Source organism: Coregonus lavaretus (genome assembly GCF_964263955.1).
Source record: "Coregonus lavaretus genome assembly, chromosome: 2".
NCBI lineage: Eukaryota > Metazoa > Chordata > Actinopteri > Salmoniformes > Salmonidae > Coregonus > Coregonus lavaretus.
This window is the reverse complement of record NC_139989.1, coordinates 33,782,294-33,810,279: the sequence shown is the minus strand read 5'-3', so window position 1 is coordinate 33,810,279 and position 27,986 is coordinate 33,782,294. Positions and strand designations below refer to the sequence as shown.

The 27,986-nt window shown below is 42.6% G+C and overlaps 1 protein-coding gene across 1 annotated transcript; it reads left to right on the top strand.

Moving 5' to 3' along the window:
• Positions 1-11,445: 11,445 nt before the first annotated feature.
• Positions 11,446-25,139, top strand: mgat3a (beta-1,4-mannosyl-glycoprotein 4-beta-N-acetylglucosaminyltransferase a). Its single transcript, XM_084184417.1, has 3 exons — positions 11,446-11,628; positions 22,737-23,007; positions 23,118-25,139. The coding sequence occupies exons 1-3, from the start codon at positions 11,603-11,605 to the stop codon at positions 24,432-24,434; spliced, it is 1,614 nt and encodes a 537-aa protein (XP_084040543.1). The 5' UTR covers positions 11,446-11,602; the 3' UTR covers positions 24,435-25,139.
• The last annotated feature ends 2,847 nt before the right edge of the window (positions 25,140-27,986 follow it).

Genomic DNA, 27,986 nt, shown 5'->3' with positions numbered 1-27,986 from the left:
CATGTCACTTTTGGGTCTCATGTCGTCAGCCCACTCTGTGGTTCCGCTGGGACTACTGCATATGCGCAGGATGCAGCGATGGTTCGCCCAACTAAGACTAGACCCATTGCGTCAACGTCATCGGTTGGTGGTGGTTCCCCTCTCGCTCAGTGCAGACCTAAACTATTGGAGAAACTCGCGCGTTCTCACGCACGGAGTCCCGATAGGAAAGTTGTCCTCTCACATCCCAGTATTCACGGATGCATCCCTGACAGGATGGGGAGGGACATGTCAGACACAAGCGATAGGAGGTGTGTGGCCTCAATCAGGTCGTCACATCAACCTCCTGGAGTTGGAAACGGTTCGACTGGTTCTGACCCACTTCGCGTCTACCCTTCGGGGTCGCGATGTGCTGGTCTGGTCAGACAACCGGACCACAGTAGCCCACATAAATCGCCAGGGAGGAGTCAGGTCTCCTGCTCTCCATCGGGCGGCAGAGGAATTGTGGCTGTGGGCTCACGAGCACCTTCGCTCATTGAGAGCAGCACACATTCCGGGCTACTTGAATGTAGGAGCAGACCTCATGTCAAGAGGGGGCCCTCGAGACGACGAGTGGTGTCTGCATCCAGACATTGTTCTCCAGATTTGGGAACAATTCGGGAGAGCCGAGGTGGACCTATTCGCGTCACGCGTGAACGCGCAATGTCCTCTGTGGTTCTCTCTGAGGGAACAGGACGAATCGCCACGGGGAAGGGACGCCTTTGCGCACCAACCGTGACCGAGAGTTCTCCTGTATGCATTCCCTCCGCTGTCCTGCATTCTCCCACTGCTAGCCAGGGTGAGGTCAGGGGGGCTGTCAGTGATACTGATAGCGCCCGATCGCCCGGGGGCTCCTTGGTTTGCGGAGATGAGTCAGATGTTGATTGCGCCACCTTGGCCAATTCCACATCGACGGGACGCGTTGTTTCAGGTGGCTGGCACGATAGGGAAATTGCCCATAATCGGCCAACCACTGAAGGCCTGGCTGCTGAGAGGGACAGGCTAGAGCGCCGTGGGTTATCTGATGCAGTGATCAGGACCATACAGGGTTCACGTGCCAGTTTCACTTCTAAGATGTACAGTGGGGAAAAAAAGTATTTAGTCAGCCACCAATTGTGCAAGTTCTCCCACTTAAAAAGATGAGAGAGGCCTGTAATTTTCATCATAGGTACACGTCAAACATGACGGACAAAATGAGGAAAAAAAATCCAGAAAATCACATTGTAGGATTTTTTATGAATTTATTTGCAAATTATGGTGGAAAATAACTATTTGGTCAATAACAAAAGTTTCTCAATAATTTGTTATATACCCTTTGTTGGCAATGACACAGGTCAAACGTTTTCTGTAAGTCTTCACAAGGTTTTCACACACTGTTGCTGGTATTTTGGCCCATTCCTCTATGCAGATCTCCTCTAGAGCAGTGATGTTTTGGAGCTGTCGCTGGGCAACACGGACTTTCAACTCCCTCCAAAGATGTTTTATGGGGTTGAGATCTGGAGACTGGCTAGGCCACTCCAGGACCTTGAAATGCTTCTTACAAAGCCACTCCTTCGTTGCCCGGGCGGTGTGTTTGGGATCATTGTCATGCTGAAAGACCCAGCCACGTTTCATCTTCAATGCCCTTGCTGATGGAAGGAGGTTTTCACTCAAAATCTCACGATACATGGCCCCATTCATTCTTTCCTTTACACGGATCAGTCGTCCTGGTCCCTTTGCAGAAAAACAGCCCCAAAGCATGATGTTTCCACCCTCATGCTTCACAGTAGGTATGGTGTTCTTTGGATGCAACTCAGCATTCTTTGTCCTCCAAACACGACAAGTTGAGTTTTTACCAAAAAGTTCTATTTTGGTTTCATCTGACCATATGACATTCTCCCAATCCTCTTCTGGATCATCCAAATGCACTCTAGCAAACTTCAGACGGGCCTGGACATGTACTGGCTTAAGCAGGGGTACACGTCTGGCACTGCAGGATTTGAGTCCCTGGCGGCGTAGTGTGTTACTGATGGTAGGCTTTGTTACTTTGGTCCCAGCTCTCTGCAGGTCATTCACTAGGTCCCCCCGTGTGGTTCTGGGATTTTTGCTCACCGTTCTTGTGATCATTTTGACCCCACTGGGTGAGATCTTGCGTGGAGCCCCAGATCAAGGGAGATTATCAGTGGTCTTGTATGTCTTCCATTTCCTAATAATTGCTCCCACAGTTGATTTCTTCAAACCAAGCTGCTTACCTATTGCAGATTCAGTCTTCCCAGCCTGGTGCAGGTCTACAATTTTGTTTCTGGTGTCCTTTGACAGCTCTTTGGTCTTGGCCATAGTGGAGTTTGGAGTGTGACTGTTTGAGGTTGTGGACAGGTGTCTTTTATACTGATAACAAGTTCAAACAGGTGCCATTAATACAGGTAACGAGTGGAGGACAGAGGAACCTCTTAAAGAAGAAGTTACAGGTCTGTGAGAGCCAGAAATCTTGCTTGTTTGTAGGTGACCAAATACTTATTTTCCACCATAATTTGCAAATAAATTCATAAAAAATCCTACAATGTGATTTTCTGGATTTTCTTTTCTCAATTTGTCTGTTATAGTTGACGTGTACATATGATGAAAATTACAGACCTCTCTCATCTTTTTAAGTGGGAGAACTTGCACAATTGGTGGCTGACTAAATACTTTTTTTCCCCACTGTATGCCAGTAGATGGAACGTGTTTTCACAATGGTGTATCACACAAGGTGTAGACCCCATGAGCTGTCAGGTGGAGAGTATTCTCTCTTTTCTACAGCTCATGTTTGATAAGCAAAAATCGCCTGCCACGATTAGAGTGTTTGCAGCAGCGATTTCAGCTTGTCATGAGGGTTTTGGCAGAGACAATGTCTTTAGCCACCCTCTAGTGAAACGCTTCCTATTAGGAACGCGGCGACTTAGGCCAACACCTAGAGTCACGCTTCCTCAGTGGGATTTGGATTTGGTACTCGAAGCGTTATGTAAGTCGCCGTTCGAGCCATTGAATCAAATACCCCTCAAGATGCTGTCTATAAAGACAGCACTGTTGCTCGCTTTGACTACAGCTAAGTGGGTCAGTGATTTGTGTGCTCTTTCGACGAGACCTGACTGCTTGGCCATCAATGGTGACCTGAGCAGAGCAGTGTTACGTCCTAACCCGGCATTTGTGCCGAAGGTTATTAAGAGTTCATATAGGTCACAGACCGTGGAGCTGTGGGCTTTTTCTCCTCCTCCTCATAGAGAGAGGAGTGAGGAAAAGCTCCATCGCCTGTGCCCGGTACGCGCTTTGGCGTGTTACGTCGAGTGCACAGCAGCGATTAGGTCATCGCCTCAGTTGTTTGTGTGTCACGGTGCGGCTGCACTAGGTAGACCACTTTCAAAACAGAGGTTGTCTCATTGGCTTTGTGAAGGCATTGAGACAGCTTATGAGGCAGCGGGACGGCAATTGCCTCAGGGTATCAGAGCTCACTCCACTCGTGGAGTAGCGGCTTCTACTGCCCTTTTCAGAGGAAAAGGAGTAGAGGATATCTGTAGAGCAGCATCCTGGTCGACGCCGTCTCCATTTATCCGTTTCTATCTCTTAGATATGTCTTCTAATTCTCTGGCTCGATCTGTACTCAGCGTGGCTGAAGGGAGATCTTGAGCAAGAAAGAGAAGGAAAAGCAGGACTATGGACAGGGTTTCCATCAGGTCCGCTTTGGATAGGAAAACATATTTTGTGGCATGAATCCTGACTGACAGGGTCAGTACAGTAGAGGCATGCGTTGATTAACAGAATGTGAGGTCATCTATCTGCTTGTTCAGTTAGTATGACTCATGTTTTTGTTCCTGCCCACTAATCTCTGGGATTCCATTGAGTGAGTGAGGCGGTCTACCGCGTTTACAATGTAGAGTGACACTTGGTGTCATTCCATTAGTGGTCGGTAGTGTTTTCACAGGATATTGAGGCACATCTATCTGCTAGTACAGATTAGTATGGCTTCTATTCTGGTGATCTGCCCACTAGTCATTGGCATTGCCATTGGACTAGGTGGGGCGGGTCTTTAACCGATGACGCAGTATATTGTGACGCCCGTAGGGTTTTTTAGTTGCAGTACTGCGGACTCGGTTGCAGCCATTGCTAGGCCTGACTTTCTCGTTTCGATGGGAAGTGTTAGGCTCGGCAGGGAGTACATTTTGGAGCGCTACGCTCCGCCTTAAACCACTAGGAGCAGAGCTCCCCTATGGGGCGGAGCTCCACGATGTAGAACGATTAGTTACCGGAGTGTAACTCCAGTTCTATGAGTGGAGCGGAGCCCCATAGGACTTAAAAAAATAAAATAAAAAATAAGACTTAAGGCCCTGCCCACCCTCTCTAGTCTCGCTGAAGATAAATATCTCGGGATGCTGATTGAGGGGAGGCATCCCCTCTTATAGGGACACCTGTACTCCTGTGTGCATAATTTTGTCTCAGGCTGCTGCTGCCGTAGGGCAGAGGGTAAACCACTAGGAGCAGAGCTCCCCTATGGGGCTCCGCTCCACTCATAGAACTGGAGTTACACTCCGGTAACTAATCGTTTTTCATGATTCACAACTAAAATATTCCCTTATCTCCACTAGATGGAAGCAGAGCTTTGAAGTGAATTTTCCAGTGGCGTGCAGAATACGCTGAAATCACAAGTTCCGTCTGATATCTGAATAATTACATAATTCAGCGTAAGAAAACTACAACTAAATATCTATTCTGTTTTACAGTTTGAGTGCAAACCCACACGCAGCCTACGTCTGCTGACTGTTTTGAATCATCATAATGTAGTCACGCATGTGAATGGTCTGTGTGTGTGAATGTGTGTGTGTGTGCGTGCGTGCGTCTGTCTGTCTGTCTGTCTGTCTGTCTGTGTCTGTGTGTGTGACCTTACAATCCTTCCTGTGTTGGGATGTATATTATTTTGAGGTATGTACTGTATTTCATTACATTACATCTATCAACGAGATTGCATTGGAGGACACATTGTAGGCTACACCTAGCCTAGCAGGGATTGACAGTAGGGGTTGCCCTACGGGCAGGTTATTGTATTTTAAACAACCAAACTGCAAAAAAAGAATTCCAGTAGCCTAAAAATGGATCTTTCAGGTTCCTCTCCATTATTTAAGTGAAAAACATTGAAGTTATGGCATTTATGGCAGTCAGGGAAGTTGAGCCTGCTCTGGGATGTTTGACTGATGACTCCCAAAATACAATTAATTTCAACACTGATCTTTCTGGATCCTCTCCTATGTGTAGGTGAAAGGCAGGCAATATAGGGCTCTTCTGCGTGTAAATAGTTAATTAACACAACAAAGTGATCATAATCTTTGGGTAACCAAAACTTTCTGAATTGCCAGATGGGTAAGTGCCTTTCTGACTTTAATGTTAATTATTACTAGGCCTAGCCATGTCCTTGAGCGAAGTCGCAAGTCGTTGGGGGGGGTTTGGGGGGGTTACACCTACCCTGTAAAAAAAATGTGTTAATCACATTTTGAGCAAACTCACAATCCTATTGCAGCTGGCTGCCTTAAAATTGTACATTGAATCAACCTCAATGCCATTTTGTTGAGCAAACTCACAATCCTATTGCAGCTGCTTGCCTTAAAAGTGTACATTGACTCAACCTCAATGCTTGCAAAGTGAAGTGTATATTTCCTATGGGAATCCAGCCAGAGTGGGGATATCCAACAATTTGAACTTGCATTGAGAATGACCGCCGGAGTAGGAACATTTAACTGGAACAGCCATCTCAGTAACAGGTGCAAAAAGTACAACTACAAACAGGTTGGATTAGTACATGCATCAACGTACATGCAAAAATAGGTATTGAAAAAAAAAACATCTGAAACAGAGCATGCTTATTATAATGATGGGAGTGGTTTTCAGCACACGTTTGTAATTTTACTCAACAAGCTTGTTCAAATTCAGCTCACTTCGAGCAGAGTTTGTTGATTCAACATACAATTGTAAGGCAACCAGCACAATAGGATTGTGAGTTGGCTTAACATTTGGGCATATAGTTAACCCAACATACAGGTCGTGTTCGAATACCAATACTTGCATCCTAAATAGTAGGCCGTTTGAGTTTGCGGAGAAATTTAGTTTTATAGTATGTCACATTAGGAAAACCAAGTATACTTTAAATGCCCGGATGTCATACTAATTTCTGCTTTTCATCTAGTAGAATTCACTGCACACTATTGAGGAAGAGAATCATTTGTTCATAACCACGTTTGTTCGACAACAGCTGCTGTGCTCTACAAAAATGAACGAATGGTGGGGAACAGGGATTGAAATTAAGCTAGCCGGACCGGGCTAGTTGAAAATGTGCCGAACTAGACCGCTGGCTAGTGAAATGTTGTCTTTTCTCAGGGAACATATTTTGCACCAGGGCAGCTGGGGTAGTAAAAATGGTGGTCTACTAGCCCGACTGGCCAGTGCCCAAAATCCTTAAGTTCCATTCCTGGTGGGAAACAAGCGCGATTGAGCATTTGACAATGTTCCCTCAAAAAAATCACTGAGCAAATTTCAGGTCTGCTAAGCGCAAACTTGAACGTTGTGAAAATTCTATGCAACTTCCGGCGCGTGTTTACTGTGAACACTGAGGCTGTACCCACTTTAAATTAGTTTTAACAGTGGTCAAGTAAGCTACTGTGGCTATTTGATCATAAGGTAGGCCTACCAAAGTGGCATACCATCAAAAACAATGGAGAAAATGCATTCCATAACATTTTAACATGGAAATAGCTGTTATATCGTTCAGCCTACAGTAGCAGCCAATGTGTGGTGTTAATGTAGACCTACATTCCATGAGACTTTTGGGGAAAAAAACATGCAGGGCTTGACATTAACCTGCTTATCCACTTGTCCTTCAGACAAGGAGGTGACTGAAAATGTTGTTGTGTTGTTTGATGCAAGAAACCAATTTACAAAATCAAATGCATCATTATTCCCATACCATTATTACAGAGAAAGAGACAAATTATGCTACCCTCTGCCTATTGGCTACTTAGCTTATTCAAGCCTTTCTCAAAATACAACACTGCCCCTTTAAGACAAAATGGTCTTAATTTATTTGCATTTAGGCCTATTGCATATAACCCTACTGCAGCGCTGATTGGTTATGGCGCACCGGTCTGTGTAGAGTATGTTCCTGTCAATGCAATAGAATCCTACCGATGCATTCTGTCTACAACAACATTTCTTGTATAGTTAGTTTTGTTTCAGTATGTTGCATTGAAAGTGGCTAATATTGTGTTGATTCGATCACAATTCCCACAGTAAAGGGAAACGTTGATAGTGTTAACTAACGGGGAAAACTCTAGAAAGTTGATTGAAGTTCAATCTCGTGCTTCTCTGCGCGTGCTTATATTTTTTCTGCTTATATTTCTTATGCGAGGCAGTCCCAGGGGAGCTGCGCATGCGCACAGTTTAGAGGGAACATTGCTTCTCAGTGTAGATGTCTGGTCAAAAAGAGTATGACTTTGTTGCCGCCCGTAGCATTGAATGCAAGGGAAGCTAGCGAGCATTATAAAATAATAGCCAATCAGCGTTGAGCTAAACTGAGTGAGCTCAGCTGTGAATGGTCCTGGAGCACCAGATAAAGTGTCAAGGTAAGCCAGTTTGGATTTGGCTTCACACCAATCACATCACATTAGAAGCCAAACGTCATCGACTTTAATTGTTGCATCTCATTGTGTCGTTGTCCTCCGGTGGCTAGTTAGCTAGCTAAAATTGTCCCTTTCCTAAATTAGCCATGGAGATAGGGATTTGGACTTATTTCCCCATACTGGCCAATGATTATAACGGCGATTCTGATCCAACCACAAATTCATACATTGTGCCGCTGGCCTGAGAGGATGGAAGTTCAACATGTAGCTAGATGTAGTAGGCTAATGTTAACTAGATGGCCTGGCGCATCGTTGCCCATGAAATTAAGTTAGGCTAGCAAGCAAGCATTTTAGCCAGGTAGTCTAGGCCAACATAGACCGTTTAGGCAACATGAAAGAGGAGGATGGCACTGGCGTTTCTCTACAAGTAGAGTGAGTTAACATCATGTTTTTCTACAAACTACACAGAAATCAGTACCATGGACAGCCACATCATATTTAGCTTACGTTGATTGGACTAAATAGTTTTTGGTATCTTTAGTTGTCACTGTATTAGACTAAGCATAGATGATTAGATGATGTTGAAGTTGAAGTGGTGCTGGAATAGTGGAGGCAACATCTGTTTTCTTTGCGACTTAAGGTAACTCTCCGTGGTTCTAAATCAGTGGTTGTTTAGTAGTCCAGAAATGTCGGAAACATTAACTTGCTTGATCATGCTGTAGGTAATGTAACTGTTTGTTACTTGCAACATGTTTTGTGGACTGGTTTTGTGATGAAACAAAGGTGTGGTTGAATTTATTCTGCCACTGTGTCTTCTTATTGTCTCTGCCTTAGGCCTGTGTTTCACAGTGTCAAGGCATATGAACTAACAGGTTATAGAGAAAACAATGCAATTATCACAATACTGTCATGACTCTCATGTGATGGTTTCACGTGAGAAGCCCAAGATCGGAATACAGAGTCTACAGATCTCCCTCTCTCTCCCGCAGAACAAAGGAGGGATTGACAAGGGGGGGTTTTATGAACCCTCGTGCCAAATCCTACATGGTTTGCTAGTATTGGCGATCTGAATGTCTCTGTGTTACAGGGACAGATTACCGCCCAAAAATCTAAACCCACGGGAGCTCAGAAAGATTATCCGCATGAAGTAAATGCCCTCTTTACCAGAGTGCATAAAATATTGAGTTAATAATTAACAAAGCAGACCAGCCAACATTGTTTAAACGCTACAGACCAGGGAGACTAGACGGACCTCAAGCTGCAGTGAGGTCCCCACCCTGAAAATCAACAGGAGGTGAAGACGACAAAGTTGCCTCCACTAACAATCAATGTTACGGCTGAGTAGCTGTTCTAAGTACTCTATCTAAGAAGGTGAATTTAAGTGGGACCATCCTGTTACTCTCTTCAAACCATCGTCTACTACACCGCTCTCATCATCCCACAGGGGATCATCGACACGGCTGATTAGCCGTCCTCAGAAGACCACTTCCAGAACGAGTGAAAGTAAACAGACAACTAAGAAGAAGGACATTGTGACCTCTTGTGGACAATCAGAGCCTTACATCTAAGGCCCATCCGAAAGAGAAGGCCCAATCGACACCTTTCCACGAAGGCATGGGTCCAACAAAGAAACACGACGAAGACCTCCAATACATGAATACATGCATTACTTCTTACCAAACGGGCGGCAGTTCGGGGCAAGATATTAGGATTACTGTGAGCGTAGTACCACTTGTGTTATAATTTTTTATTTGTTAGTAAATAAAAAATTAAATAAATTTGTGTGGTACGGAATGATCAGTAAGACCCGGGTTCGTGCAGACTTAAAGACCCTACGACTTTCAGAATGAGACTGATATGAGGTAAATTATTAATAAATGACTGTTAAATGATGAGATATCTAGATATCTTTAGAGTTAATTTGGGAAACGGTAACTCGTTAAACAACTTTTCCCGTGGTGGATCAAATTCCTAATGAGTTAATTGTTACATGATTAATTTAATCTAGTAACAATTAAACATAGTAGGTAATTATTCAATAAATTATAGTCATCACAATAATGAAAAAGTCACGTCACGACAACACATAGGTTGTAATATGTTTTATTTTTCCTGGCTTGGCTTCCCCGCACTGGAATAGACTTGAGTATGCAGTTTTATTATGTACATTTTTTACTTAATATTCCTTGTTGTTGTGTTGGTATTTGTTGTAAGAGTATGTGTAAGTTTATGTTTACATGATTTTCACCAAAGGACACACTGATTATTATTGTCCCTATTGATGACATTATGAACACTGTGTGATTCTGTATCAGCTGGCAAATTCACTGTCTTTTGTTTTGACTTCGTACAAGCCTCTCGCGCTGATGTTTAGAGAACATTTGGTACTGTCTGACTAAAGGGCCTGTGTCCAAGAGGCCCGTTATACATTTTCTATGTTTCTGTTCTGGAGGTGTCTCCTTGAACTCTTGTATTAAACTGTATTGATGTTTGATTGATATGATCAACGACTGCTCTCCTTTTGTTCACCTGGAAATTCCTGTTACAGACTAACATTCACTAACATATCACTTCATTTTTTCAATACTGTATCACATCTCCTTATAAGAATAAAAAGCTGTCACTGTAGGTCGATAGTAATGCATGGTCTGTTGTACATATTTTTAGAAGGGCTAGGCCCCTTAACTGTTCAAATTTGCCCTGGGCACCTGCCCTGGCAAGTGGCGACACATGCTATAAGTGCTTGTTCTCTGAAGAGAATATCTACAGTTTGGCAATTGTTACTTGTCAATGAAGTCACTCAGGCAACTCAGCGGTGTCAAACATACATTTCTCTCCCATTGTTAAATAATATGTTTATAAAGTAGTAGTAGTAGTAGTATAGGAACAGTAGTACAGTAGTATTACATGCTTTATTGTTGGTGTTTTTCATAGGATTATCATAGAATTATAACCCTTGTGAGATATTATTTAATCCAGAGTTTGGCTTGATGCATGTCCATCAGTGGAGGCTAGTGGGAGGAGCAATAGGATCCCAGCTAGCAGTGGGCATTGAGGAGATTACAGATGCCCCTGCAGTCTGGTGGGCCTATGGTTCCATGGTCCTATGATTCTGCCCTGGTAACTCTGCCAGGCACTCCTGAGAACATCTAGCAGAAGGTAAGAGGAGAGGATGGTGGAGAGGAAGTGTAGAGTAGGTTATTAATAAGTTAATTGTTCCTTATTTAGTGTTGCACAACATTACCACATGCATGTATGGTAGAATGAAGGCCTGGGTACTTTGTCAGCCCATTGCTTTCTTGTTGTCGTATCGCCCCATTCTCACAAATCATATGCAGCACAGTGAACAGTGAATTTAGACAGTCTGCATTCTTTGTGCTGCAGACTGGTAAGAATGAATGCGGTGTGGTATGTAAACCTGTTGTTTATTTGTTTTCGAATGTCCACCTGTGTGCGTTCATGCGTGTCTGCTTTGTTTGTGCGTGCTTGTGTGTCTATGATTGCGTGCATGCATCTGTGTGTGTGTGTGTGCGCGCGCCTGTGTGTTTTTGTGTGAGTGTGTAGGTGTGTGTGCGCTCGTTTGTTTGAGTACAGTGCATGTGTGTGCACTAACTTGTAACTGACATGAAGTCCCCAGAAGCAGAGTACTGGAAAGAAGTGTAACTGCTCCACAAAGGGCTCCACCCTGCTTTTATATTTCTCTCTCTCTCTCTCTCTTTTTTTGTCTTTCGCTCTTTGCACTGTTGTAAATCCAGTTTGATAGCCTGAATGGGATCAGTCATTATTGATGCCACCTACCACCTGCCGCTGTACGGAAGCTCTACCGACTAGTTCAAATAGCAGAGTAGGGAAGTAGAGTAACTAAAGAAGTGTTGGAGACCTTCCACACAATGTAAAAAAAAAAAAAAGAAGAAGATGGTGTTCTTGTTCTGAAATAACAGTTGGGCTTCACTTGCCAACAAACCAGCATGGCTAGACTTTGCCTGCAAGGGAGGTATGTTTCATTACCTTTAGTCTCAATTTCTCTCCCTCTCTCTCTCAATCTCTGTTTCTTTCTCCCTCGCTCTTTTTATAGTATTTGGGAACATTTCAATGATTTTAATTCTGTTTGGTGTTAATTATCAATAAGATACCTCTCTAGATTTGTTGATATTCATTTTCACTTTTATGTACTTACATGCAACTGCTTTGAGGCGTCATTGCTAAAGGGTATTTCAACATACTCAAGTCAAAAATGTCACCCACAGAGCAAACTCAACTTGCCTGACTGCTCAGTTCAACTTCCTTTCCCTTGCGCCGGGTATTTGGGCAACCCTTAATGTCAACCCCTGATAGGCATTGTCACATTTTCACATTTCATCTGTCGCATTACTCAAGGGCTGTGTGTAATAGGACATATTTCATTAATATTTTTCCTGTATTTGATTTACTGTGGATATGGTTTGAGATGTAAAAAAAAACATGATTGTATGTGCGGGAAGACACAGACAGATGCATTCCCTTGGGGGAAGGGAAACAGGAGTTAACCATATGTTTAAGTACCATGTTTAATTAAGTTGTTTTCACTTGTTAGTCTATGATTATCTGTTGTAACTGAGTACTGATTTTCATATCTGTTTAACTGTCAGTATCAAAGTTTGACAGTGTTGAATGTTATGGTTAAAGTTTGACACCAGACTGGATTCGAGGACACACTGATAATTTATCTATGACACTGTGTGATTCTGTAGCAGATGATGTTGTGACTTCCTACAAGCCTCTCGGGCTGGTGTTTATGGAACATTGGGTGAATATGCTGTGTGATTAATGTATAAGGGCTGCCACGTTACATATTTTCTTTGCTTCTGCATTGGAGGTGTTCTCCCTGAATTCTTGTAATATACAGGATATTATAAACGACTGCTCTCCTTTTGGTTCATCTGAAAATTCCCATTACACTGTGAGACCATGATTTCTGATTTGGATTTGTCATGGGGATATTTTTGGCAAAGCTACATGTGGTTTGATAGCATTTTACATGCTTCTGAAGTGTTGGATCATGTGGCTTATGGCGGGTGTATTGATGTCACTTTTACGAGAGCAAAGAGCGATTGGTCAGGAAATGAATATGATCCGTAAACTGATACTGTGGGTCAGTCAGTCTCACATTATATTGTGGAGGTAGGGTTCATATCTCCTATATGATTTGTTTTTATGTAAACTATGTAGCTGTGAACTTCCTCTAAGTCTGCATCCCTAATGGCACCTTATTCCCTTTATAGTGCACTACTTTTGACCAGGGCCCATATTAAGCCTGTTCCCTTTTTCCCAAGGTACTGTAGTAGTACGTCACTCTGGTAACGTTCCACCATAATTGGCCTGTTTGCATTTCTGATTTCCACGGAACCTTGTGCAGTTGACAGTTTCTGATAGACAAATACCTAAGAACGTGTCAGAGCAAATTGACTTATTTCCATTGCTCAACACACTGCAGCCTCTGCATTTGTGTCTGTGTGGGTTGGAATGTTATCGTTTTTTACAGACACAATACGAGCACTGTGAGACTGCGAAAGTAGCCCGCCCCAACCAGTTTTAATGAAGCAGCTCACCGGAGGATCAGGTGTGTGTGTGCGTACATGCAGCATGTACGCAGTTCCGCCTGCCGCGGTTTAGTAAGGGCTCCCATACAGCAGGGCTAAAGGTTTCTTCAGGCCAACTTATCATGCTGCTCCTCCATTCAGTATTCGCCGAGACCAGTTTTAACTACACTTTTTCTCCATCTGTTTACAGAACATCCAGGTGCAATTGAGTTGAACTTCCATTCACATGCAATAGGTATTTTTCTCTTTGTATGGTCAAATAAAATCCCAGAATGGTTTTAGGTAATGTTAAACCTACCAATACTACAATGTAAACTCTCAGATCGTGCTTTCAGGTTTTAGATAAGAGGTGTGTTCCCAGGTAGTAAATTGACAGCTGTAAAGTGTGCACAGTATATTAAGTGGGTGTTTATATTTGTCCTATTTCACTCATGTACAAGTGTATATTAATTGAATGTTTCGTTTTTTTTGCATATCCCAACTCTCCCTATGACACATTGACATATATTGTGTACATTGTTGGCTTGGGGATTCGAACTAGCAGCCTTTTGGTTACTGGCCCAATGCTCTAACTGCTAGGTTACCTACCACCCTGCTTCATTATAAAGGGTGGGGATATGCTACCTCCGCAGTCCCACAGTCCTTAATAAGGCCATTTTACCAATTATAAGTGAACCAGAGAAAATGAATGTGGATAGAAACAAGACCCCAGGTGAACTGTTGGAGGCCATCAATAATCTACAAAATGGGACATTTCCTGGTAATGATGGATTGATAGAGACACTTTCGTCCCAAATTACAGCTTACTAAGTTTGGCGACAATCAACCTACGCACTTCCAGACACTATTAGGGCTGCAGAGTCTCTGTCCTCCTTTAAGGCACAGCTCAAGACTGTGCTGTTCAGAAAAGCTTTCAAGGAACTTTGCTAATTCTGTTCTCTCATGTCCTCTGGATCTGATGACACCTGTATATAGCTTTGTTTGTTGTCTGTGTTCTATGTTATGTGTTTTAGATTGTATTTATTATATATATATATTTTATTTTTTTGCGCCTTGGGTGTGAGAAAAGAGCATTACAAATTTCTGTGTGTGTCGGACAATGTTGTACATCCATCAATTCATGTTTGATTAATTTTAAATGTCTTATATTGAAATGACAACAGCAACTTTTATTTAAGTAATTATTTAAGTTGTGTTTTCATTTGTTTTACTTTCCCCAATGTACTTTAGTTACAGAGTAATCCCAAGTGGACATGTACATCTTGTACACATACAGTAGGTTTTATCAGGTCAGTGAGGCATTTCAAACTCATAGGTAATTGATTGCCTTTAAAGAGACTATAGAGACCTTTTGCCTCTGTGCAAACTCTTGAGCGAAAGGACAAAAATTATATCTAGGAATAACCTCATTGGACAGAAAGAGGTACGCCTCCCAACGCCTTTTTCAGGTCAGTTCAGCCAAAGAAATCTGCCACTGTGATGCTTTTTAAATGCTAAATCTCTCTCCACTTGTCAGATCTACTCCCTTTTCCGTTCCTCATTTCCCCCCTTCTTTGACCATTATTATACCAAACTCAACATAGATCCAAGTGGTGAAAACATTCCGTAGCCCACTTCATGATGGCATTGAGAAGTCAGAATCCAAGACCTCCATCCACGACTTCATGGCACACCCAGAATTTCTCATCAATTACTTGGTCCACAACATCCACTTGATTGACGAGACAGACATTTAAACCGAAGAATCAGAGCGCTCAGACTGCAACAAGGTTCACCTGGCTCTTCGTCAAGCTCCTCCCCCTGCCCCCTCAACCACTCCCTCGCTGCTACTCCGCCTCCCGCCACATACCGCCAGCAGAGCCTCCCCGTTACACTCAACTGCAACAACAACACTGCTGCTGCTGATCCTGAGAATGGAGATTATCTGACACCAAAAGACGCAAGACTACCAGCTGCTTCTCTCTGCTGCCCCACCAGCCCGTTGCACAGCTTGGAGACCTGTTTATAACTAAGATCTGGGGACATGATTGACAAGTAGGAAGAGGAAACACAAATGACTTTGATGGGCATGAATGTAACCCAACAAAGAGGGAATGAAGAGGAACTGGAACTGGACACATAAAGAGAAAGTATTACCTGGAAATGACATTGTATCAACCAATGGTTTTATGAATTGTTTCGTTGCCCAACCTTTACTGCTACCAGTTAAAGCCATTGCTTTTAGCATGCACTCTCTGCTTCAAAACACTCTCATATCCTCTCATAAAGCTCCAAAATCCAACGATGCTAACCCCGCAATATTCTGAAAGACACTTTTGAAATGTATATCTAGGCATGCAATACAGGAGTGATTGTTGTAGTAGAGACAATAATTAATTAAAATGTATGCTTGCCCTTTTGATTGAAAATATTAAAGACTCAACGGAAAGTGAAATGGGGTAAATTCATTCAGCTTTTTAACAATATTATTGTTCAGATTATTACTGTTGTTATTCCTACTGCAATTACTACAATTAATATTACAATTATTATATTCCAGTTAATGATGCTTCAATCATTAGCTTTATCTTTCCATGTAAGTATGTATTTTTTTGTAAATGCCCATTTCTAATTAAGACTTTTCAAGCTTAGAAAGTACATTTAAGTGGAAATGGAATAGCTAGGTGTACTGATGCCATGCAATCTGGAGGAGGCATATACAATCAATTACTCTCCTTTAATAGATAGCATTGAATCTGATGTTCAGAGATGGAGATCTCTCCCTATTTCTATGTCAGGTAGGGTCAACAAAATTAAAATGAATATATTACCAAGGTTGATGTATTTATTCCAGGCCTTGCCAGTTTAAATTCCATCCAACTTTTTAAATAAAATAAATGGCCTGCTCTCCAAATGTATTTGAAATGGATAGACCTCAAGAGTCAAATTGACTGTTTTATGCTCACCCTATAAAAGCTGGAGGTCTAAGACTACCTCATATGAAGATGTATTACTAGGCTGCACAACTGCCTTCACTTAAACAATGGACAGCAGACTATCCTTGTGCATGGAGGAGGATCGAAGCCGTGTTGGAACTCCCGCTCCCAGAACTCACACACACCCATACACAGATACAGAGAAGTGTAAGGACCGCGCTTGCTCTTGTTCATCTAATCCTGTTGAGGGACGAAGACCTGCAATGAAGTAAAATACTTTTTACATTTAAGAGCTCTGAATAATAATAAGGAGTGCCCCAGGTTTTTAATGGTTGTAACCGATTTTTACTTTATTGAATGTTTGTTTTTTCTAATGCTGAATTATTGAGTTCACTATGGGTTTATGAATTCTAGTTTTCATGTACAGTGCCTTGCAAAAGTATTCATCCCCCTTGGTGTTTTTCCTATTATGTTGCATTACAACCTGTAATTTAAATGGATTTTTATTTGGATTTCAGGAAATGGACATACACAAAATAGTCCAAATTGGTGAAGTGAAATGGAAAAAATAATTTGTTTCAAAAGATTCTAAAAAATAAATAACGGGAAAGTGGTGTGTGCATATGTATTCACCCCCTTTGCTATGAAGCCCCTAAATAAGATCTGGTGCAACCAATTACCTTCAGAAGTCACATAATTAGTTAAATAAAGTCCACCTGTGTGCAATCTAAGTGTCACATGATCTGTCACATGATCTCAGAATATATACACCTGTTCTGAAAGGCCCCAGAGTCTGCAACACCACTAAGCAAGGGGCACCACCAAGCAAGCGGCACCATGAAGACCAAGGAGCTCTCCAAACAGGTCAGGGACAAAGTTGTGGAGAAGTACAGATCAGGGTTGGGTTATAAAAAAATATCAGAAACTTTGAACATCCCACGGAGCACCATTAAATCCATTGTTAAAAAATGGAAAGAATATGGCACCACAACAAACCTGTCAAGAGAGGGCCACCCACCAAAACTCACGGACCAGGCAAGGAGGGCATTAATCAGAGACCAAAGATAACCCTGAAGGAACTGCAAAGCTCCACAGCAGAGATTGGAGTACCTGTCCATAGGACCACTTTAAGCCATACACTCCACAGAGCTGGGCTTTATGGAAGAGTGGCCAGAAAAAAGCCATTGCTTAAAGAAAAAAATAAGCAAACACGTTTGGTGTTCGCCAAAAGGCATGTGGGAGACTCCCCAAACATATGGAATAAGGTACTCTGGTCAGATTAGACTAAAATTGAGCTTTTTGGCCATCAAGGAAAACGCTATGTCTGGCGCAAACCCAACACCTCTCATCACCCCGAGAACACCATCCCCACAGTGAAGCATGGTGGTGGCAGCATCATGCTGCGGGGATGTTTTTCAGCGGCAGGAACTGGGAAACTGGTCAGAATTGAAGTAATGATGGATGGCGCTAAATAGAGGAAAATTCTTGAGGGAAACCTGTTTCACTCTTCCAGAGATTTGAGACTGGGACACAGATGTTCACCTTCCAGCAGGACAATGACCCTAAGCATACTGCTAAAGCAACACTCGAGTGGTTTAAGGGGAAACATTTAAATGTCTTGGAATGGCCTAGACAAAGCCCAGACCTCAATCCAACTGAGAATCTTTGGAGCAGTTTTGCCTTGAAGAATGGGCAAAAATCCCAGTGGCTAGATGTGCCAAGCTTATAGAGACATACCCCAAGAGACTTGCAGCTGTAATTGCTGCAAAAGGTGCCTCTACAAAGTATTGACTTTGGGAGGGTGAATAGTTATGCACACAAGAAAAAATATTTTGCATCTTCAAAGTGGTAGGCATTATGTGTAAATCAAATGATACAAACCCTCCAAAAATCCATTTTAATTCCAGGTTGTAAGGCAACAAAATAGGAAAAATGCCAAGGGACGGTGAATACTTTCGCAAGCCACTGTATGATACCACATTGATTGGTTTTTTTTTCTGAATTGTATTGTTGAGTTTTTACACCATACTGTTAGGGTTATTTTGAGTTATATGCCTTACATTTGAATCCATTCTAAAAAGTTATATTTCTATATATCTCAAAATTAAGCCCAAAGGCAATTTGTCCAAATGTAATACATTTTCGTAATACAAGCCAATTGCCTTCCTTTGGTTCTTTGTGAGTATATGTGGTCACCCCTGTTTTACATCCTACAAAGCTCAGTTACAGAAGGGCACGGTAAGGGAATTTACAATGACAATGCCTTTATGTCCTGGTTCCAAAGTAGCATCATGAATTTTGAACGTGTACTACTGTCATTCAATCAATTACAAGAAAGATTTGGATTATCCAAGGCCAATTTCTTTAAGCTCTTACAACTCAGAGGCATCTAGCATAGAAAAAATACTGAAAGAAGCTGCTATGCCAAAGACGTTCATTGCCAAGTTATACCAAGGGTTTCTGTTCGTTTCCTGTTTGGTTTCTTCTGGTTTTTCCTGATGCTTTCATCACCAGTCTAATTTTTGAACAATGGTTGACAAATAAAGAGAATTCAAATCTAGGTCTCTCTTTTGTGTTTCTTTAAGCCAAGTTTTTATTAGACCTTATGTAGATACAGTTGAAGTCGTTAGTTTACATACACCTTAGCCAAATACGTTTCAACTCAATGTTTCACTATTCCTGACATTTAATCCTAGTAAGAATTAGTTAGGATCACCACTTTATTTTAAGAATGTGAAATGTCAGAATAATAGTAGAGAGAATGATTTACTTCAGCTTTTATTTCTTTCATCACATTCCCAGTGGGTCAGAAGTTTACATACACTGACTTAGTATTTGGTAGCATTGCCTTTAAATTGTTTAACTTGGGTCAAGCGTTTCGGCTAGCCTTCCACAAGCTTCCCACAATAAGTTGGGTGAATTTTGGCCCATTCCTCCTGACAGGGCTGGTGTAACTGAGTCAGGTTTGTAGGCCTCCTTGCTCGCACACGCTTTGTCAGTTCTGCCCACACATTTTCTATAGGATTGAGGTCAGGAATTTGTGATGGCCACACCAATACCTTGACTTTGTTCTCCTTAAGCCATTTTGCCACAACTTTGGAAGTATGCTTGGGGTCATTGTCCATTTGGAAGACCCATTTGCCACCAAGCTTTAACTTCCTGACTGATGTCTTGAGATGTTGCTTCAATATATCCACATAATTTTCCTTCCTCATGATGCCATCTATTTTCTGAAGTGCACCAGTCCCTCCTGCAGCACAGCACCCCCAGAGCATGATGCTGCCACCCCCGTGCTTCACGATTGGGATGGTGTTCTTGGGCTTGCAAGCTACCCCCTTTTTCCTCCAAACATAACAATGGTCATTATGGCCAAACAGTTCTATTTTTGGCTTCACAGATATTGCTGATAGTAAGATTGTACCTAAATCAACCATTTATCGGATCATCAAGAACTTCAAGGAGAGAGGTTCAATTGTTGTGAAGAAGGCGTCAGGGCGCCCAAGAAAGTCCAGCAAGCGCCAGGACCGTCTCCTAAAGTTGATTCAGCTGCGGGATCGGGGCACCACCAGTGCAGAGCTTGCTCAGGAATGGCAGTAGGCAGATGTGAGTGCATCTGCACGCACAGTGAGGCGAAGACTTTTGGAGGATGGCCTGGTGTCAAGAAGGGCAGCAAAGAAGCCACTTCTCTCCAGGAAAAACATCAGGGACAGACTGATATTCTGCAAAAGGTACAAGGATTGGACTGCTGAAGCCTGGGGTAAAGTCATTTTCCGATTGTTTGGGGCATCCGGAAAACACCTTGTCCGGAGAAGACAAGGTGAGCGCTACCATCAGTCCTGTGTCATGCCAACAGTAAAGCATCCTCAGACCATTAATGTGTGGGGTTGCTTCTCAGCCAAGGGAGTGGGCTCACTCACAATTTTTTAACCTAAAGAACGGCACCAACATATCCTCCGAGAGCAACTTCTCCCAACCATCCAAGAACAGTTTGATGATGACCAATGCCTTTTCCAGCATGATGGAGCACCTTGCCATAAGGCAAAAGTGATAACTAAGTGGCTCGGGGAACAAAACATTGACATGATTGGTGTAAATCTGCTAGTAAGCTAGCTCGATTTATTTGACTGTTCCCAGAAAGCTGCCCTTTTCGTCCTCATGCTAGCTAGCAGTAGCCACCGCAGCCATTTTGGAATGGCAGTATCAGCCAATCAGCTCCTTTGTTGTTCCATTCCAAAATGGCTGCGGTGACTATTGCTAGCTAGCATGAGGACGAAAATAGCAGTTTTCAATGTTTTCGATGTATCAGTGTGGATAAAGGTAACATTTGGGGTACAGTGTCATATACCATCCCTGCATTGAGGTATGTTTTCAGACCCATATTTCGTGCCGGCTCCACAGTGTCTTAACCCTTTAGACCCCAATAGAATTCTAGAATGCTTCTGTAGATTGCTGAGAATTTTCTATATAAAGCTCATTTTCTCACACATTTCAAATAAACAGACATAGCTCAAAAACAAAGAACAAATGACAATTACAAGTTAACTTAGTTTTAAAGAGCACAACCTCTTCTTTAATATGACACCACATTCATGTCAATAGGAATAACACTCATTTTGTCAAGACACTCACTATCAAAAAATGATTAACACTCAACACAACAACAAAAAACCTAGAGTTTTAAATTGTATTAAATTTGACTAAATTACTCACTTAAGATGTACCAAGTATAATATAAATATATATAAATATTATTTACATATAAATAAAAAAAGTATCCAAAATATGACCAGAGGAAAATATTCAGAAAGTATTTCAAAACCCACACAAAATAGGCTATTGGATTGACAACAAGTCTTACCTCTGTAACAATGTAAAAATGCAAACAACTATTCAGAGACTTTTTCAAAATGTAGGTAACCTCTCTCATTAAGATTTAGTACAGACCAGGCCTGACACAAAATGTAGAAATAGTAGCTTACTTTGACAACAATTCAGTGATGCAACAAGTATTAGATAGAGACAAATACAGAGAGAAGACACAAAACACAACAACTGTTCAGAGACAATAAAAGATTTGTAGGACAAATTCATTTTTCACACTGTCACCTTTGTGTTTGCATTTAGCCTACAACATGTCATGGAATTTCTGGAAGCATGGCCCCATCCTGCAAAGTGGCACAGAACATGTAGAGCACCCAAAGGAGGTTTCTACACATCTCCCACCCTTTGCCCTGCGTCCACTCCGGATGCACACCACACACCCTCTCTTGTGCCCTTCAAACTTCACCTCAAATTAGTTGCAACTCAGTCCACACGCCCTGGTGCCACACTCTGGGCTCCCCTCTTCCTGCCACTGTAGCCATATCACAAAATGAATGCACAAGCTGCATTTTGAATGCTTTCACTGACCTAGAGGAACAGAGTAACAGGGAGAGAGGAGCAACAAATAGGATACAATTGTAGTCAGGAACATAATCTCTCTCTCACTGTCTCTCTCTTCCTTCCTCTCCCTCTTTTTCTTAGCCATTCACATATTCTCTTCCTAATAAGGGGTTTCCATAATCAATTGTGTGACACACCTCCCATTCCACACACACACACTCACTCACTCCTATCAACACTTGGTTTCTTGCCTGACAGACTAACTACAGAGTTCGCCAATGTTAGCTGATTAGTTAAGAAGCTGTGACAGTTTCCAAATGAATTGCATCGGTAGAAACAGGACAAAACAAGCAACTTGTTAGCTGGCTATGTAAACAAATATCCAACTCATCATATGAGCTCCACTGCGGGGGCATCTACTACCCTAACACAACAGCTAAGCTGTCAAATAATAGGAAAACGAGGCAATGTATAGCCTATGAATATCTTCACCTAGCAAACATGACAAACCATAACCTAAGCCCAAACATAAACACCTATTACTCTAGCCTTCATTTCGGTGGATAGTTAGCTGGTTGTCTGTATGGCTAGCTAGTGAAAGTGACAGCTGAGGTTGACGCTTCGTGAGCGCTGCCCAAATGTACCACTACACACAACTTTTCTTGCCTGACAGACTAACTAGTTAGCTAGCTAGCTATAGCTAACAACTTGGGCCGTTTCCATATGAATTACATAGGTAAAAACAATACAGAAAAACCAACTAGTTAGCAAACTATATACAGCTAAACACTGCAACTATTTCCATGAGACAGCGCGCAATCATTCGAGCTCCACCGCTGATGTGCTCGCCTGTACCAACCAAGTTATCATGACATGACTTGGTAATCTGTGAGCTATTCCCCAAGTTTCACAGCATCAAACATTGACAACACCAAACATATATCTGCTGTTTACTTATTTCACTCACCTCGACATGGTCGCTTTTCAAAGTGCAAGGAGGTGTGCAAATCCGTATCACATCTGTATCACCAACCAACATAGATTAAGCCTCTTTCACACTGAAAAGTAATGTCTGCTTTGGCACTGTCATTTTGAGTAATGAAGTTTTAAAAAATACTAAAAAAAGTTTCTGGTTGATGACAACAGACACGCGAGTACAACAACAGGTTGTTAGCAACTTAATTTTGCAATAGCTAAAGAGTTGTGTATGTGTGTTTGTTTTTCAGGATGAAGATGGGAAGGCACAAATTATTTTTCTGCTGCGCGTTGGTTCTGTATATCCTCTCCCAGCTGCACTACTACAAGGCCCTCCACTACAAGCCTATGCTGAGAGAGCTGCATGCCTCCTCTGTCAATGCCCTGAGCTTCCTCTGGAGAGGGACGGGGAACCCTTCACACAATGCTCACCCAGAGAGGTGGCCTCTCCCTGGGCCTGTACCCTCAGACACTGGCCTGTGGGAACCAGGGGAATACCGGGAGGACCAGGGGAATGCAAAGGTGGGTGAGGTGAGGGGGCAGATGACACGACTTTCCCTATACATTGTTTTGGGTCTATATGACATTGTCATTGATATGTTTCATTTTACTCCTATTGTTCTCCCACTCAGGGCCCGTGGGGCAAGGAGCAGCCTGACTCAGGGAATGTAAACAGAATGATGGCCACTCTCCCAGACCCCAAAGGACCATGGGGGGAACTTCACAAACGGAGCTTCCATCTTCGCGATGACCCCACCCCGTTCTTTGTGCACACCAAGTCTGGAGCATATTGCTTCAGAGAGGGGACAGAAATGACTTCTCTCAAAGACCACTTAGGACAAAAGGTCCAGGCAGCCGGAGAGGGCCAGCGTAAGATCCTGCATGCACACCAAGAGGAACCCAAGTCAGCCCAAGGGAAATCAGCTTGGGGAAAGAGGCTGGTGAAGTGTATGTGTCGCCCAGGCTGGCACGGCCCTCACTGTGGCATCCCCACCATGGTGCAACACTCCAACCTGCCCACTAAGAGGCATCTGACACCCAGAAAGGTTCCTCGGAGGGTCATCAATGCCATAAATATCAACCACGAGTTTGACCTCCTCCACGCCCGCTTTCACGAGTTGGCCGACACAGTGGACCTCTTCCTGGTGTGTGAGTCAAACTTCACGGCCTACGGAAATTCCAAGCCACTGCACTTCCTGCGCCTTCTGCTCAATGGGACCTACGACTATGTGCACCACAAGATCCTCTACGTCTTCCTCGATCACTTCCCTAAAGGCGGCCAGCAGAACGGGTGGATCGCTGACGACTACCTACGAACATTTCTAAGCCGTGACGGGATGTCCAGGGTGCAAGGCGCCAGGCCGGATGATGTCTTCCTCATCAACGACGCAGACGAGATCCCGGCCCGCGAGGGCATCCTTTTCCTCAAACTCTACGACGGCTGGACGGAACCTGTGTCCATCCACATGAGAAAGTCCCTGTATGGTTTCTTCTGGAGGCAGCCCGGGACGCTGGACGTCATCTCCGCCTGCACCATCGCCATGCTCTTCGCTGTCTACAATGGAGACGGGATATCGCTGAGGCGTAGGGAATACTTCTCCATGCCAGGTTTCCGGAACTACCAGAGGAAGAGTGGACACATCCTGGTGCAGTGGTCCATTGGGAGTCCCGTCCACTACGCAGGCTGGCACTGTTCCTGGTGCTTCAGACCAGAGGGAATCTCCCAAAAGCTCATCTCTGCCCAGAATGGAGACTTCCCCCGCTGGGGAGACTATGTGGAAAAACGAGACCTGAACTACATCAAGGGCTTGATCCGGACTGGGGGATGGTTCGATGGCTCGGTGGGGGAGTACCCACCCACAGACCCTAAAGAGCCTATGTACGCACCCAAATATCTATTAAAGAACTTTCAGCTGTATCGCTACGTACTTGATAACCCATATGCCTGAATCTGGTAGAAAACCGGTGAGGATTATTTTGTTTAAGTCTGTTTTATATTGTTTAATACAAATCCAGGTATCCCTCACTAAAGCAATATAGGCTTATTTTAGCCGTCGCTTACTTTGACTACACAACTATCTCATAGCCTTCTTGCAAACTGATCATTTATGGTGTACAAGTGAATGAATGTGAGGCCAAAAAGCATATGATCCTGCCAAACAATTGTCACAATGCTTTTAGACATTTTTGTAATCTGAATCCATTGTTCATTGAGGGAGACATTTCTCGAGAAACAAAATCAATTTATTCTGCTATGGTCTAGTGATTCACATCACGTCTGGTAATTCAATCTGTTCTAGACAGTCAACTTTACATTTATAAGCAAACATAATGGTTTCCTTGGTTTTGTCCTTAAAAATGGATTGTAATTCTTCACCATTTAAAGAAAACATGAGAATAATATTCCTACAGCTCCTAGGGACATATCCCCTGTAAATAGGATGTATACCAACGACAACGATTAATGTAATGGAGAGTTTATCGCAATGCTATTGCTTAGTTAAAAAACAACAGACTGTCTGCCATCAATCGGATCAGCCTTCGATATGACGCAAGTCATTTGTTTCTGCCTGAATGACAATAGAGTAGACTGAGAGGCTTATTCAATGGAAACCAGTGAGTCAACAATACAAACAAAAATGAATGATGTTATGAATATCTTAGTTCATTCTTGTTTCGCACTGTAGACATTGTTTTGTTGAGTAGCTACATGAATCCAAACCTACTAGCAGTAACAGCAGTAACAGGACAACATAAAGACAGACAAAAGTGCACAAAAATAAGTCATGTATTACTTTTTTTAGCTAATTATTAGCATATTTGTAGTTACATGCCTCTATTCACAGTGCTTGGCTTGGGCAGGAGCTCACCAGAGCTGAGTCCCAGCACCTCAAATGTTCTACTGCTTGAGCTCCTATTCCTCTGATAGAATATTAGCTCAAAAGTATTGTGGAGCTCCTGCACCTAAATATAAACAGTGCCAGCATACAAAATTAGTACCGGAATCTATTTCAGTCGAAGTCAAGCACTGTCTATTTATCTCCAGATAAATATACAATATTAGGAAGGTTAAGACTGCTGTTTACTGTTGTTAAATCTTAGACTCTATTATTTGAAGCCATGATCCTGACCACATGTCAATGTGGACACTTTTGTTAATAATTAGCATTAGCGCTACTTTGGCTTGGGAGAATGACTTTGGGAATAAGGGGATAATAATCATTTATTGGTTATTGATGATGATTCTCTTGGGAATCTGATGCATGTTGATTGATGCTCTGACTTGCAGTTTGCACACATTCTCTCATGGCCTTTAAAACTACCTCCTCTGAACTTTCTCAACACCTCTCATTCCTCAATCACTGTTTTGACTATTTGTGCTCTCAACCCTTAAACTTATTCTGCCTTATTTATGTGTGTGTGTGTGTGTGTGTGTGTGTGTGTGTGTGTGTGGAATGTTTATTTTATCTATCTTGTTCGAAATTATTGTAAAGGTGCCACTTTTCGATAACTTTTCTATCTGGAGTCCACAGGATGAAAAGGGGGACTTACCACAGTGGCTACATTTAAAGGCCAGAATCTCAGGAATCTTAGAGAATGGCATCCAAACTATAGAGACTACACGGTTGTTCAATGCTGCAGCATGTTTACATTAACAAAAAAAGGCCTTGGATGTTGTTGACTTTGCTTTTTTAGGGGGATTTAGACATCTGCATGGTCTTTTGTAATTTATAATTTCTGGATGGTGTCCAATAATTTTTGTGCAACTATGAGGTACAGCTTCTGTGTTCTAACTTCATTACCAGATTGTTTAAATAAATAAATAAAAAATCCAGAAAAACGAATGTCAAAAATTTTATAAATTGATTTGCATTTTAATGAGGGAAATAAGTATTTGACCCCTCTGCAAAACATGACTTAGTACTTGGTGGCAAAACCCTTGTTGGCAATCACAGAGGTCAGACGTTTCTTGTAGTTGGCCACCAGGATTGCACATATCTCAGGAGGGATTTTGTCCCACTCCTCTTTGCAGATCTTCTCCAAGTCATTAAGGTTTCAAGGCTGACGTTTGGCAACTCGAACCTTCAGCTCCCTCCACAGATTTTCTGTGGGATTAAGGTCTGGAGACTGGCTAGGCCACTCCTTTGTTGCCTTGGCCGTGTGTTTTGGGTCATTGTCATGCTGGAATACCTATCCACGACCCATTTTCAATGCCCTGGCTGAGGGAAGGAGGTTCTCACCCAAGATTTGACGGTACATGGCCCCGTCCATCATCCCTTTGATGCGGTGAAGTTGTCCTGTCCCCTTAGCAGAAAAACACCCCCAAAACATAATGTTTCCACCTCCATGTTTGATGGTGGGGATGGTGTTCTTGGGGTCATAGGCAGCATTCCTCCTCCTCCAAACACGGTGAGTTGAGTTGATGCCAAAGAGCTCGATTTTGGTCTCATCTGACTACAACACTTTCACCCAGTTCTCCTCTGAATCATTCAGATGTTCATTGGCAAACTTCAGACGGGCCTGTATATGTGCTTTCTTGAGCAGGGGGACCTTGCGGGCGCTGCAGGATTTCAGTCCTTCACAGCGTAGTGTGTTACCAATTGTTTTCTTGGTGACTATGGTCCCAGCTGCCTTGAGATCATTGACAAGATCCTCCCGTGTACTTCTGGGCTGATTCCTCACCGTTCTCTTGATCATTGCAACTCCACGAGGTGAGATCTTGCATGGAGCCCCAGGTCGAGGGAGATTGACAGTTATTTTGTGTTTCTTCCATTTGGGAATAATCGCACCAACTGTTGTCACCTTCTCACTAAGCTGCTTGGCGATGGTCTTGTAGCCCATTCCAGCCTTGTGTAGGTCTACAATCTTGTCCCTGACATCCTTGGAGAGCTCTTTGGTCTTGGCCATGGTGGAGAGTTTGGAATCTGATTGATTGATTGATTCTGTGGACAGGTGTCTTTTATACAGGTAACAAGCTGAGATTAGGAGCACTCCCTTTAAGAGTGTGCTCCTAATCTCAGCTCGTTTCCTGTATAAAAGACACCTGGGAACCAGAAATCTTTCTGATTGAGAGGGGGTCAAATACTTATTTCCCTCATTAAAATGCAAATCAATTTATAACATTTTTGACATGCGTTTTTCTGGATTTCTTTGTTGTTATTCTGTCTCTCACTGTTCAAATAAACCTAGCATTAAAATTATAGACTGATAATTTCTTTGTCAGTAGGCAAACGTACAAAATCAGCAGGGGATCAAATACTTTTTTCCCTCACTGTATGCCATATCTGTCTAACTGTGCTCTTTCACAAAAGCTCTCAACCTATAACCTATATACTTATTATGGACACAGTATGCTTTACATTAGTTATCTTGTTGTTATTAGTTGTTGTTAGTTGTTATTAGTCCCATCCTTCAACTCCATTCAACACCACCCATCTCTCTTAACACCATCCATATTCGATTTCTATTTGCCATATAATTTTCAACTGTACAGTGATGTT